Source organism: Periophthalmus magnuspinnatus, chromosome 3 (assembly GCF_009829125.3).
Source record: "Periophthalmus magnuspinnatus isolate fPerMag1 chromosome 3, fPerMag1.2.pri, whole genome shotgun sequence".
NCBI lineage: Eukaryota > Metazoa > Chordata > Actinopteri > Gobiiformes > Gobiidae > Periophthalmus > Periophthalmus magnuspinnatus.
The window spans coordinates 27,704,580-27,719,665 of record NC_047128.1 but is presented as its reverse complement, the minus strand read 5'-3'; the positions used below and the strand labels follow the sequence as shown (position 1 = coordinate 27,719,665).

The 15,086-nt window shown below is 38.0% G+C and overlaps 2 protein-coding genes across 2 annotated transcripts; both read right to left on the bottom strand.

Moving 5' to 3' along the window:
- Positions 1-924: 924 nt before the first annotated feature.
- Positions 925-6,488, bottom strand: lpcat2 (lysophosphatidylcholine acyltransferase 2). The gene is made up of 14 exons (XM_033991717.2): positions 6,224-6,488; positions 5,748-5,887; positions 4,866-5,083; positions 4,649-4,761; positions 4,520-4,580; positions 4,291-4,349; positions 4,164-4,198; positions 4,033-4,087; positions 3,882-3,964; positions 3,666-3,791; positions 3,442-3,595; positions 3,272-3,370; positions 2,072-2,213; positions 925-1,984 (listed from the first exon to the last, which is right to left on the bottom strand). The coding sequence occupies exons 1-14, from the start codon at positions 6,332-6,334 to the stop codon at positions 1,806-1,808; spliced, it is 1,575 nt and encodes a 524-aa protein (XP_033847608.1). The 5' UTR covers positions 6,335-6,488; the 3' UTR covers positions 925-1,805.
- A 462-nt stretch (positions 6,489-6,950) lies between these two features.
- mmp2 (matrix metallopeptidase 2) lies at positions 6,951-14,009 on the bottom strand. The gene is made up of 13 exons (XM_033991715.2): positions 13,687-14,009; positions 13,353-13,579; positions 12,602-12,750; positions 12,370-12,498; positions 12,119-12,292; positions 11,734-11,907; positions 10,720-10,893; positions 10,355-10,510; positions 10,147-10,273; positions 9,020-9,153; positions 8,497-8,656; positions 8,211-8,320; positions 6,951-7,808 (listed from the first exon to the last, which is right to left on the bottom strand). The coding sequence occupies exons 1-13, from the start codon at positions 13,834-13,836 to the stop codon at positions 7,705-7,707; spliced, it is 1,968 nt and encodes a 655-aa protein (XP_033847606.1). The 5' UTR covers positions 13,837-14,009; the 3' UTR covers positions 6,951-7,704.
- Positions 14,010-15,086: the final 1,077 nt, after the last annotated feature.

Here is a 15,086-nt window from a genome sequence, read left to right as displayed (position 1 = left end):
ACTTAAAATTATAATGAAAAAATACTTTATAAAGAATGGTCTGGGCTTGGTAACTTCGTAAAGAGTTTAGGAGTATTTATCATAGGGTTTTTTATTAAGTAATTACTGTAGTTACTAACTCTGAATCATTCTAAATAAACTGTTTTCTTCATGAATTAAGTCTTTGTTCATGTTTAATAAGACTAGTTAAGGTGTAGTTATTATAAACTTGTATAAATAATACTATTGCAAGTGTTTTTTACCCAAATACATTTATTTTATTAATATTTTCTTCATGATTTATTTGATGTTTGATAAAAAAAGAACAAAAAAAGATGATCATTAAATGTAAAATCTGTAAAACCTGTATGCCCATAGTTTTCAGTCATTCCTATACAAAATGACATACAGGACAGTACAAGAGCACACACATAAGTCAACACAGACATATCATTTATTTACTCAAAAAAATTCTTGAAATGTTAAGATTTAAGACCATAATGGAGAGAACGTGTTGTCATGATAGATTCAGTTGTACTTGGCACACAGTTATCTTAGAACATTTGTTTGGTACAATCTCACCTTGTAACTATAATTTGTCATGTCAGCTTTAAAAAACCCCAAAAACATTTCAAAGCTTAAGATCCCTGTTAATATTGACCTGCTGTAGAATCTATGCATCATGATATGGTATTTTATATTGTTTTAGTTTGTCTAACAGAATATTTATTTTTTCTTTTTTAAGACCAAATATATTTACGTATTTTGAGTTTACCTTATAATTAAATAAGATTATGTAAGAATAAAACAGGACAACTTTTTACAGGTAACTACTGGCACCTTGTGGTGAGAATGAGAATTATTTACACGTGTACCTAATTAGTCTGGACAGAGCTTCTTAGTAATTTAATAAAATGCAAAAATGTAAAAAAAAAAAAAAAAAAAAAAAAAAAAAGCAAAGTGGTTTATTTTGAACACAAACTTTGCTGTATTAACAAAAAGATAAAATAATGACTTAATGGTTGCACAGTATAAATAACTATATACCCTGTTGGAATGCTGGATGCGTGGAGTGCTGTTGCCTTTTTGCTCACAAATTGCCCCATTTTTTCCACAGTGGATTTGCTTTAGCGAAGTTAAAGCTGTACTGCAAACTCAGCAACATGGATCTTCAGTGGAAATGCAAATGGATACACATGCAAAGCAAACCTCTGGCTAATTATACAGCCATCTTACAACGGTCTGTGTCCCTGAGCGCTGCAAAAAGTGTAAAACACAGCATGTGTAGTAGACAGAACATGGTGGGCTAGCAATAGGAGACCATAATGAAGTACTAATTATACTGCAACACAGAAGCACAAGGAGTCTTTGCTTCTGTTTAAAATGATGTCGATGTGGCAAATTTCACATCTATTTACAGGAAACCACGATGAATAAGCTCACAGCTCAGACAGAACATGGGTGTGAATTCATATTCTACGTCAGTTTAACCCTTAGTGGTTTTAAAATATAAGGCACTATAATTCATAGCATAAACACACTCAAAGCAATGTTTCAGTAAAAAAGCATGTAACCGTTGTGTAACTTTGTAATGACATGGAAATAACTCAGAGTAACTATTGTTTGGCTGATATTTTCTACTTTTTTGTCTATTTTCTACTGAAATTTTGTATTAAAATATAATTCCAGAGCGGTGAATACATTGCCCATGTTCTGTTAATAAAGTATTGAATTAAAATACTACTGAGATTTCTGAGATATAACTGAATGTGGATTATTGTAAAGTGTTACCCTTGACTGTTAATGTAACTCCTCAGTCCAAGTTGTCAGTCCTCTTTCTTGTCTGAAACGCTGTCCTCCATCTTGTCCTCTGAAATGCTGGGACTGCTCAGTTCCAGATCCCCAGGTGGGGCCTCCTGAATGGCCTGGTATCTCTGAAGCTCCAAGTAAGTAGTAAACAGCTTAGCATACTCTGGGTGTGTCGATGCAAAGGCTTGGAATTCACCTAATAAAAAAAAGGAAAATTTGAAAAATAAGATCTGTGGATATTATGTTAAATCTTTGATAAATATTTTGCAACGCTAATACTAACTGAATGTGATGAAGCCAGAACCGTCTGCATCGATGTCCTTGAAGAGCTTGGTCATGTTGAGACTGGACACACCCAGAGCAGAGCGCAGAAGAGCAGTGAACTCCTCATGGGTGATTTTCTCATCCTCGTCTGTGTCAAACAACTGTAGAAACAAAACATACACATGAATAATCATCAGTGACATGACATAGTACTTGGTCATATTTAAATGTCATGCTGTCCATCATTCTTTGACATCTTATGGAAAAAGTTGTTTTAATAAATGTGTATTTTAATAAATTACATTATATATGGTAGAAAAATCAAGCTCTCCAAATATGTGTCGGTCTAAATAAGAGCAAGATTTATTGAACTGACTGGAGGTTGGTTTTACTATAAAGATCTACAGTAAATAAACACCACAAGTGGCGTTTAAAAAGGCATCAAACAGTCACACTAACAACCGCAACACTTTATCAACATGACATTGTCCAACCAGCGGCAACTGCTGCTTCTGTTTTGTCTACACTGGCTCAGTACTATAGAACCAACTGTCTGCTGGGCCTTCACATCAACTTAGTAAAGTGCTGGGTGATTTAGCACACTCTTCCTGCCCCTGGATCATACATCCTCCTCAGATTCAGCTATTAAATTGGAAAAAAACACAGCTATAAAAGAGTTATATTAAACAATACACTTTTTTAAAATGGATTTCTACAGAATGTACTGTACACTGCAGATTAAAAGGATAGACATGTAGTTCACATGATCCATGTAAAAAAAAAAAAAAAAAAATCACTTGCTCTTTAGAGAATTTTAGTGGAAACAATGCATGTATTTTTTGTTTATATTTTTCTGGCTCCATACAAATATTACACTTTTATGTATGCCAAAATGTATTTTGTAATGCAAGGGATGTATCTTTTGATCAAATATAGTATCTTACATGTTGACTCTTAACTAAGCCAACAGTCATTAGAACTTGGATAACTGACTTTTTCTTTTCCTCCAAAGAACATACTGTAAAAGCAGCACTTTGTGATGAAATGAGACCACTGTGTACTGTCTGCATCTAGTTATGTATTCTATCTCTTATCAATGCAGTAACAAGTGCCAAAAACTCAAACACAGAGCCAAAAACAAGACTCTGAATCAGAAAACCCAGCTTTAAGTGATTTCATATACGAACCAACAAAGTTATGTTGAAATCTGTGTTCTTACCCGGAAAGCCATACGGAGAACATCTTCTGTGTTGGCAGGGCGACACAAGATTGTTACCCCGATAACATATTCCCTGAAGTCTATGGTGCCATCTCCATCCTAGAAGATATCAAGTACCAAAAGTTATAATATTATATACAATTTATAATGTTGTATATTTTTTTCCTCACCCTGTCAAAAAGTGTAAATAGTTCTTTGAGGGCTGGGTTAAGAGGCAATTGAAGGAATTTGGCAAACTCCTCTATGGTAATGCGCCCTCCTTTGCATGATCTCGCAATATTAGCAAATCCTTCTAGCTCCTTCTTCACATTATCCCATTTTAAACTGTGAATACAACAGAAACTTGTAGTATTTGTTGACTATGATTTGGTTCATATTATTCAGGGAGTCATACTTTAGTTTGCGACTAATTTTGGTGAACTCTACCAGCCCAGCCTCCATTGGTAAGGTTAGTTCTCCAGCAGAGATCATGAGGCGACAGTCTTCATAAGTGTGATCAGTAACAGGAACACCCAAAGCTCTATAAAAAAGATCATGTTATGTTTCATATCATGTGTAATATTTAAGATACAAATGTTTTTCTCTAACAAAAATGTATATGAACACCTACCTGCCCATTACATCTCGCACATGGTTTGCAAACAGAGTGGGGCTTTTCTTCTCCTCCTCTGAGGGAATGCATGGAGGAAGGAACTAATACCAGAAATGTTTTAGGGTCAGCAAGGCAGTGAAAAAACACCAAACAGAGATGCACGTGTTACCTCTATCTCCACTGTGGTGTAGGGCTGGCATAATGTAAGGAGAAGTAGAGTGGTCCTGTGTAAACAGTGAAATTCAGTAGTACTATTTCTAAAATAAGAAGTGAGGAAATACCTGTGAGTCAGAAACTTACGAGCCAAATCCCTGCCAGGTCCAGGTCACTGTGTCCTGCAAAAACACATTCATAAATTCAGCTTTGCTTAAGGAGATTTAATTTATTAAAATTACATCACTCTAAGTTTTGTCTGGCAATATCTTACCATTTTATTTGGATATCTTAAAATAACAGGCTGTACAGGAACACCTGGAATGAAGGCACCTAAAACAAAACAAGATTTAATACAAGATGTAACATACTTAACCTCTGTAACAGGAACATTATCTAAAGTAAAATACTGTAATGTTTTACATAGGATAATGTTTCAAAAATAATTAATGGAAAAGACAGGTACCATCTTTGAGCATACCAATAGTATCACAATTACACACCTTGTTTAAATGTAATAAGACATGAGCGATTTGTGCAAGTTCCCTCTGGAAAAATCAGAAGCTACAGAAAAATCAAAAGATTATCTTCATGTAACTCTAATTAGTGCAATCTAACAGTCGTTTACTGACCTGTGGCCAGTGACCTCCAGACTTAGCTCGGTTCTCAATCTCTTTTATTGTATTCTTCCTAGAGTCTGGGTCTTTTCTGGATACCAGCACAGGCTGAAGGCAGCGCACAAATCCTATGATACAAAACAAGATTGTTTTGTAAAAGGCATCCATTTTTTATTACACACCATCACATAAACTCTTTTGTCATTAGTGTGGGAAATGTAAACTGACTCACGGCCAAAGATGGGTGTAGCCAGGTTTTCCACACGGGACACTGTGGAGGGCAGACCAGCCACAAGGCAAACAATCCCATCAAAGAAAGTGGAGTGTGGCGCCACAGCCAGGATAGGAGCCTCACTGCTGCTCACCTGCTTCCCCTTCACTATCACCCTGAAGCCCATACTAAAGTAGTACAACCTCCCCAAAGTAGCCATCACATTCTGGCACAAGAACCTGCAAATACAAACACACATGTATTAATAACAGCTAAAGTTAAGCCTTGGTGGGTGAGAGGTTACATCAGCATGTGCATTTCTGTTAAACTCAGATTGCAAAAGACACATCTTTCACCACTTCCTTAAACTCCAGGAAAGTTTATTCTGAATATAATAATTTGACTTTATTGCATTGCAGTGTTTCAGTTCTTTCTAAGGATTTGGTGTGTCATTTCAGATATCAAATAATTAAAAAATATGCTGTGCAACTGTGCTTATGCATAGATTAAAAAAATACTCAGCTCATTAACTCTCACTTCCTAATCTTGAGACCGACAACCTTAAAGCATTGTTCTATCAGAGGAACTAAACTTAAAGAATGTCTTAGCAGGCCCATGTCAGAAAAAAAAAAAAAGTTTTTTTTTTTCATGTTATTGCCAACGTTTCTGAATTACATAACAACAAAGCTCTCTATGCAGTTAAATACATAACTTTGTGGATGGGCCTTTGGTACAGCCATATAACTGTGGTACAGTCACACAGACACATAGATACACTGGATGCTACTATCTCTCCCTGTGATTTGCTTAATATTGTAACTGTAACTGCTTCATGTAAATTGACAAGGTTTATCAAAGTTCATAGGCAGGTGGTCTTTTTATAAAGGTGTGTGCTTTGGTTACCGTCTCCATCCTGTCATTGGCTCGGCTCCCTTCAGGGGATACTTGAAGGTTATGATAACTGAGACTGGCCACGTTACCATGAGAACCAGAGACATGAGGATGGCCCGGAGAGGGACCAGGACGATCCCTATCAAAGCACACTAAAGACACAGGGACACAAAGATACATGGCAAATTAGAGGAAGTCCTGTCACAATAAGAGCAGACAGCTGTCATAACGCATTCCCTTCATGGTGCTGACATTCCACAGAGCAGGAAAAGAAATCCACGGGTTTCTAGAAAACAGGTCATTGTTTATAGCTCAACACACAGGCAGCGCACAAGCCGATTTCCAGAGAGTGAGGGGGAGGATTAGGCCCCGCGCGCACTGGCGGTTCATTTATTAAATGATTTCAGATTTGGGTCTGTGCGCAGAAAACAAAAGCACAGGCGGCCGTGTTTACCTAGACCTGTCCATATGAGGATCTCAATACTCACTCGGATAATAGTGCCTCTGCTGAGCTTTGTGTCCTGTACGAAGGGGTTGATAACCGCGGGCAGGAGAAGGGACTGCTGCCGAGGCAGAGCGGACACTCGCTGCGTCGGCATAGCGCTCTCCAAAGCGTAAAACCAGGAATAGCGAAGAAGTGACCGAGCTTTAGGTTATCATGTCACTTTACTTCCTGAACTCAGGCCCTTTTCTCTTATGTGCACTATACCGCTTTAGTATCCTCCCGAGTCCCGCACACAGGCGCACGCGCGTAAAGCGGAACAAGTCTGGATTTGCAGGCTCCACCTACTGGACAACTGCAGTATCACACTATCTGACGTGCGCAGGCAATGACTGCTGTTTAGAAAGGCGATGTAAAGACCTACAGATAAACTGTTAAAAACCCTAAAATCATAACAGATATTTGCCTTTATTAAGCTGAGGAATCACATGTGTATGCTGTAGGTGCGATATTGTGGATGCCCAGAAGATGGCAGTATTTGATTCTGAATGTTTCTATAGCGAGCACAGACTACAATAAAAGACAAAGTGACATTACCAAAACAGAAAATGAAAGAACGTTATACAGTTATCAGCACACTAAAAAAAGGACTGTTTTTATGCACCTGGCCACAAACGGACATTACTTAAGATACATTTTACACAGGCTGTTTTTGTTTTGTTTTTTTCATTTACATTAACACAGTGGTACTTGTTTCAACAGAAAATGAACTCTCAACATCTCAAATGTAATTTATTGACCATCTTAATTGATGACAAAGTGCCCAACACATAGCAATATCTACAGTACAAAAAAGGTATGTAAATAATAAAACATAACTATGCAACAACCTGAACATCTTCTTGAGGCAACCTGTGCCTTAAAATCTTTCTCTGGAAATCCAAAAAGTAATTTTAGCAATATACTGGCTTCCATAATACAAAGCCACACACAGTCCAATACAAAGTGCTAGGTAAATGTTAAATGTTACATGTTAAGGACAGCAAGCAAAAGCTAATTTTAAAGCACCATTTTCGGTCAGACATGTTGTGCACATTCAGTTAAATGAAATGTATTGCACACAAAAAAAACAAAAAATAAAATCATACAAACAATGGAGATATCTTACATGTTATTGTAAGTCTTACTGGTTTTGTACTATGTCACAGCATATTACAGCACTGTGTTCAGTGCATTGTGGACATACCTGATGTCTTAGTAAACAAAAAATCAAAACAACAAAAGGGAATCCAGTCAAACATGGGTTTATACAGAAACTGGTAAAACTGTCAAAATAAGACAGCATCAATAACGTATCATATCCTTTTGCCTATTTTAGTTTTTAGAGGGGGTTTCAGCTAAAACTGCAACCTCATGATAAAGCCTAAGAGGCAGTGTCAGTGGATAGGATACTTCATTATGTGTGTGGCAATGTCCAGAGGCAAGACATCACTGCTAAAAATACCAGTTATGTGTGATTCAAAAAGCCTAACAACCCAGCCAGTCTTTTGTGATTTCACCAAGTTTAACAATCTTCAAGCTGCTGTCTTCCAATTTGAAATAGTGGTTGCCTTTGAAGAAGTAGCTGTAATCTGGAAAAGACAAGTGAGCAGGTTTGTGTTAAAATGAGATTGCAGTTGAGAAACACATTGTTTTATGTAAATTAACTTTTACAGTAAAAAAGTGAAACTTGCTTGCTTGAACCTGTTAATGTTAGACCATAGTTGAATTATGTAAATGATACATACAGAAGCACCTCTGTGAAGCAACACAGCCCTGCTTTATATCCCTATTCTGACAGGAAGGGGCCTTATAAGGTTTACACAGGGCTGTTTACTGTATGTACGTTAGTTAGACCGCAAAGGGAATAAGCTACAACTATCTGAAGAGTCACAAACATTACACTTGGTAAAAATGTTGTATTATGTAAAAATGTACAACACAGGCCACTGAATTTCCCCTAACTACAACCATTTAGAATCAAAATAATTTACCAATTCCATTCAGGCTGAAAGCACTGTCAATGTTGTCAGGGATGCCGTTCCAAGAATCAGCAATAAGTTTTGGAAAGCCTGGATCCATTGACTGTCTGCTCTCATCATACCTACAAAAACATGCAAATAAGGACATTGGTGGTTATCATATAGAATGGGATAATGTCATAGTCCCAGATGAGGAGCAAGAGGCAGATATTCCTATTGGTTACATGGAATTCTCATCATACTACATTTAGCTCAAATTGTAATATAATATAATATTGAAATATAAGAAATTGCCAACCTCCAGAACTGGTCTCCAGAAAATAAGTAGGTCTTCCTGTTTTTCCTGAAGTTGAAAGCAGCATCAATTTGCTGGATATCAGCGGGCAGCCCAAGACTTGAGAGCCTCTTGGGATAACCTCTTTCCAGTTCATCTGCTTTATACACCCACATCTCATTTCCTACAATCCATAAAACACATTTTACAATTGATTTAGCACATTATGATTAGTTTGTACTCCTTAGAGACAGTTGGCAAGATACAGAAAACCTTCTAGCCTACAGGTCTCCAAATAAGCTGAATGCTTCAAAAAAACCTCATTGGTATTCAGGAAAATTGTCACATTAATACATTTCTGAAAATGTGTCATAAACCACTAATAGCTAGGGGAAGGCGCCTTAAGTTTCCCAAGAGCAAAACTACACATGAGAGCGCAGCCAACATTCCAACTTTGGGAAATGTTTGTGCAATAGTATTTGCAAAGGGTTATCAAAAATGATAGAACTTAGATTGTTACAACCAATGTTAGATTTCCCTAACTTACCAGCAAAGAATACAGTTTTTTCATCGTGGTTTTCGTAGGCTGCATCAATTTTGGTAGGAAGGTCTGGCCAGTAGGTGCCGACAAGCATTGGTCCACTTGGCTTGCTTCTGAAGTTCACTGACCTGAACAGGAACCTGGCACAAACAGATAAAAATATTGGTCTAGGGGATATATTGTGGATCATCCAAGAAAGGGGGGAAAGGACAGGAGGAGCTATGAGGAGCAATGCGTGTTTTATGGGGGGATTTTAGTGCAAGCACTACACCAGTGGAAGCAGCCACAATGGCCTGATTCATGAGCATCTGGTTTTCGTTAGGGCTAAGGCTGCCGACGCCAGTGGAACAAGACCCATCATGCAGAGATTTCCAATACACAGCTGTACAACAACGACAGTGTCTCAATACTTTTCCATTGACCCAATTTTAGGAACAAAAGAGAACATCACAATTACAAAGATGAGTTTTAAATTATATATAATTGAAAATTCTATCAAAATAACAATTTACAATCTGCATATAGTTTAGGTTTGTGCGTCATCGTATTTTTGTTCAATGTTACAAATAAAGCACACGCTCAGAGCCTGTTGTTAGTAAACACACACACAAAAAAACAACAACTGTAAATCTGGGCGTGCACTAAACGGCTTAGTCTTGGTTTTGGTCCTGTCAGAAGAACTGCACACAGACACACATATATTTATGCTGAGGTGGGGGAAAGCAACAATAACACATTACGTCATGAAAAATTCAGGAAAATTAGAAGAATAAAGTTAGTCCCATTATAAAGGTCAAAGCTTTCTAGGCTTGAAATAGTAGGAAGGAAAACAAGAGACTGGAGAGACCTAACATAGATAAATATTTACTTTCTTTCAAAACTAGTCTTAATTGCCTGTCGTGTGATTGTACATTTTATATTAAACATGGTCAGTCAGAGGTCACTTTGAGCTGGCTCCAACATGCAAAGACACAAAACTCCTGATTACTGTTCAGGTTGCAGTTGGATTCATGCAAGTGTGGGAACAGCATCCATCTTTGAGTGCCACACTACACATTACACACATCAATTGATAGTGTATAATTTAATGAAACTTTGCTATAGGTCCAGTATGTAATGTGACATGTGTTTACCTGTCCTTAAAGAAGAACGTCTCTCCTCTGATTTGGGCCACAGCATCAAAGACAACAGGTTCATTACAGATGTCCATGGGAGTAACTGGACCCTGTGTGGGTGGCAATGGCTTGTCTGTTGGCACACCTGTATAAAACAAATGTGAGTATAAGGAAGTTGTGTTTTCATGCATTTGGGGTTGTTCAAAATTCTCTTTTAAAGCTGTACCATAGAGCTCCTGAATGCCACTGATATCATCCTGAGAAAGACGGAAGTCCTTGGTAAAAGTGTAAACAGGAGCCATCAGTGCTCCAGGATCCTGGGAGTGCTCCAAACCAAGAGCATGACCAAACTCATGTGCTGCCACCAGGAACAAGCTGTAGCCTGGGGAAATGGGGACATAATGCAAATTAAATATACATATATTATTGCATTTACATTTTAAATAATGTCCTTGTATGGAAATGAATTTGCTGTTGGTAAAAACATTTTCAAAACTTTCAAATCCAATGAATAAGGTACAACATTCAAGATATAATTATACTTAAGTACTTTATAAGGAATTAGCTTTTCTCAGAAATCTTTGGTTGTACCTTGGTCAGGGCAAAATCCCCATTTGCGGTCGTCATCATAACTCTTAGTAGTTGCGCACCACATCTTGCCATCACTGCGACCTGAAGTGGTGCAGGACTCATATGTGTTTCCAAGGAAGGTGAATGGAAAGGCACAAGGGCTTCCCTCTGCATTTCCTCCAACTGTTGACATAGCTGCAGAAATAAAATATGTTCAGCATTTTCCATGAACAACATGGTTACCTTATGCATCTTAAATGATTACACTTTTAGTACGGATAAAGAGAGAGAGTAAATGAAAGATAGAAATGCATTTGTGTTTGTTGTGCTGAGACTGAGTGCATTGTTGGGAACAGCATGAATGAAGATTTTGGGCAGATGCTACAAAATATAAATAACTAAAACATTGGGCAAAATTCCAATGAGCATATGCACACAAATTGACTTGCTTTCAAAGAGAGTCAAATCTAAACCTGGCAAGATGTGTTTGTGCTATTTTTTTGTCATTCAAAGTCTTAAAATAAAATATAAGGATCTAACTCTTCTGAAACAATGTAGTGCAATGGATCAACTGGAAAAATGCTCTATTCCTCAGAATAAAATACAGGCTTTTAGAAAACCACAAGGAGACCGACAAATCCAGTGTTCTATGTCTCTATGCAGCACACAAGCAATGAAGCACAGCTCTTAGCCAGGCTTAAACCACAAGGACATGACTTGGACCAAAGTCATTATGGCGAGGTTGCAGGCTTGACCCACACTTTATTCTTATTAGCAGCATTAAAAATTGGCCAAGAAATTAATTACCATTCTCGTAGAAAGAGATATACTACTACACTAGTTATGGAGACAAACTTGCACTTGGCTTCAAATCAAATGGTCTACATTCATTTACACTGGTTTGGACTCAACTTGGTATGTAACACTATTCTGTTTGTCCAGACAAACACACTAACGATAACAACCATCCATAATTTAAGATCGCATGAAAACAATACTTATTCAGTGGAGAAATTAAGTAAAACATGAAAGTACCGGTTTCAGGACAGAATCCATAGGTCTTGTCTCTGTCGTAGTCCTCAGTTGTGGCGCACCAGCGGTAGCCATCATCTCTTCCTTGAGTGGTGCATCCGTCATATTTCTCTCCTTGAAAGGTGAAGGGGAATTTGCATGGAGCTCCTTCAGCATTTCCACCGAGGGTGAACAGCACTGTAAATAAGAACTTAATATATTTGCTGGTAATATGGAAGTATCAAATGCCACTAGATTCTTAGAACCTGAACATTCAGTGTACAGTGTTGAGGTAGTTAGTAAGTACCATGGACAGCAACAAAACAGATAAACAAAATGTCTGACAAACATACTTAGACAGTCACTGAAAAAGGTTCATTCCATTACTGACAAACACTTTCAAACTCACATTCATGGGGGCAGAAACCGTATTTGCCATCTTCATCAAAGTTGTAGGTTGTGGAGCACCACAAGAATCCATCATCACGGCCCTGAGCAGTACAGCTGTTGTATTCAGTGCCCATAAACAGGAATGGGAATTTACAAAACTCTCCGTCAGCATTGCCAAACTTTGATTTGACAACTGCACAGGGGAAAACACATAAATGAATTTGTAAATAAGTATTGGTTGACATTATAGACTGTAAGTGAAGAAGGTACCTTGTCCCTCTCCAAGAGTCCACTGTTCATCATCATCAAAGTGAGAGTCTCCTCCAATCCCAGGACCAGGGGCAAAGGCATGGGCCAGAAGGCCGTCTTTGCCATCAAAAGGATATCCATCGCCATGCTCTGCCAATTTTAGAGATACACATTTCTATTTTAGCAAAAGCAGGAGCACAGACTAACCAATAGCTTGAAATGGCACTGTAAAAACTATCTAGGCTAAACATACCATTACGACCAAAGTTGATCATGATGTCAGCCTCTCCGTCCATAAGTCTTGTGAATGTGAGAGGGGTGACATCACTCCACACTTTAAAGGCTCTGAAGAAAGCGTCATTTATGACCTCCTCATCAAGATCTGGTGTGTGTCCCAGGATTCTGCAAATACATTTTTACTTTCTAATGACGTAACCTTAAAACACACCTTGAAATCTGCACCATTTGTTATTCAATTTCCTCCACTTCAACACAACTTTAATGAGGCTTTAGAGCTGATTCATGAATTATGATGTGGTTAAGAAATACCCTTCTGGAGCCTGCTATCCCCAAATTTGTGTTCTGTGTCCAGTACATTAAAAAAAACATTCCAGGTCACTGCTGTTGTTTTTGGCTTTGTCTTTCTGACAAACAAACTCAGACGTACTTGACAGGCCAGGACTCATAAACCCATAATGATATAAACACCCTGATTCACACTGCTGCAGACCTCAAAGGAAACCAAACAAAAGACTGTAGGAATGTTGCTGTAAAAGAAACAAACACCTTTGGGGGCCATGGGGGTAGGGTGGACTGGGGTCAAGCAGGGCCAAGGTAGCAAAAAACACCAAAAACATTTAAAATACCATTGCACTGACAACATCATACACTGCACAGCCCACAATGTCCCATGTAACTGATACTGGGGTTGAACTGGCACTCCTACATTTAAACTCACCAAAACCTGGAAAGGTAAGATGTTATCAGGAATGTGTGCCCCTGACCTGTAGGTGATGTCTTTCTTCTGCCACATTGGTTTTCTATGGAAGAAGTTGTAATTGGCCACATCTGGGACGCCACAGCGGGGCTTTTTCATGATCTCCACAGTTTTGGCATCAATCTCTCCAGTTTCTTGCAGAGAAAAAAACTTTTGCATTTTCTTTAGAGTGTCCTTCAACATCATCAAGTTACATCTGTCTTGTGGACATCCATAGAATTTATTCAAATAGTGCTGAGAAAAAAACAACAACAAAAAACAAAATCGAAAATCACAAAAAACACGACTTAATTTAGTGACTTTACAAAACAATGAAAAGTAGATTATTCAAAATGACTTACCAAGGCAACTTCTTTGTCTGTTTTGGGAGTATCGTCTCCTGGAAATCTGATAATAGGCGAAGGAGCAGCGTTTGCAGACTTTAAAGCAATGAACAGGAGCAAAAACATTTTAGGGAATACACGACAACAGAATATTGTCGAGAAATCCATGTTTGCTTTAAATCTACACGACTTGCTCAGTGTCTATGGCTGCAGTAGTGCCCAGTCTGTCCGATAATGCTGCCTTCTGCTTCTCTCTGCTGATTTTTTCTCTCTCTCTTCTTCAGCGGCCCATCCTGCACCTCGGTTCCTCTAACTTTATGATTTGTGCTTGCACACGCACTTTGTGCGCAGTCTCTGGCTGGAGGAGCAGCGGGGGAGGCCAGTCTCACACTGGAGGAATGTTTCAGACAGAACTGACTCATACTCAGCACGGGGCAAGTAAAAAGCAGGTTATTACGGCCATGCAGCCTGTTGTTAATGTTGACACCACTATTTAAAAGTTACAAAACGATACAGAAGAGTAGACCTATGTATTTTGCACAAATGTAGTCTCATTTAGGCTACATACCACGTGTTTGCTCATTCCCTCAGCTTTGGCCGATGAAAAGACTTTGTCTAACTTTTATTTCTCAATACTGTCTTATCTACTTCATGCAACGATGCTGAATAATCACAGCCTCTGTCTAAAGCCATTCTGGTGATGACATGTGAAATGTTATCTTTTACCAACTAAAAATGTTTTAAGAACATATTATTTAATGTTACAAAAAGTACAGGAAAAATCTATAGCCTACGTACAAATATTTTACAGTTCAGTAGTTTTAGAGTCCAGTTATTAGGTTATAGTTTGTTTTTGTTATTATCAAAGATTATTTGACAATGACAAAATGGTTTTGCTTCTGGGCTTGGTAGATCATTTGTGTTAAACGTTTATCTAGTGTGTCTATGATCACTCTTCTCTGTAGCATATGATGATATCTACTGCCATCTGCTGGTTATAAAAGGTAAGACTGTTTGGCTTCATGACGTATATGATACAAATTGCAGTATCTTTTGTGATTTCATTTTTAGCCACAGTTTGCAATTTCTAGATAATTTACAATAGATCATCCACATCCTAATACAAATAGTTTTTTTTCTTTCATGCTGAATTACATTGAGCACATAAGAATCCTCCTAATATGCAAAACTGAAGGATTTTTTAGAGCAAGACCTGACAAATGGATCTCTCACAAGAATAATTTGATTGTATATCCAGCAACGCAATTTTTCATTTTCTTTTTCTAGAGTATAGTTAATTTTCCATAGGCGCCAGCTGCAGAGTGAATAGTAACGTTCATTCCAGGGCCTGTCACTTTAAGGCAGGGACTCTGTTTCATGCAGCGATATACACGCTGCTATCTCCTCTTAACTGACAC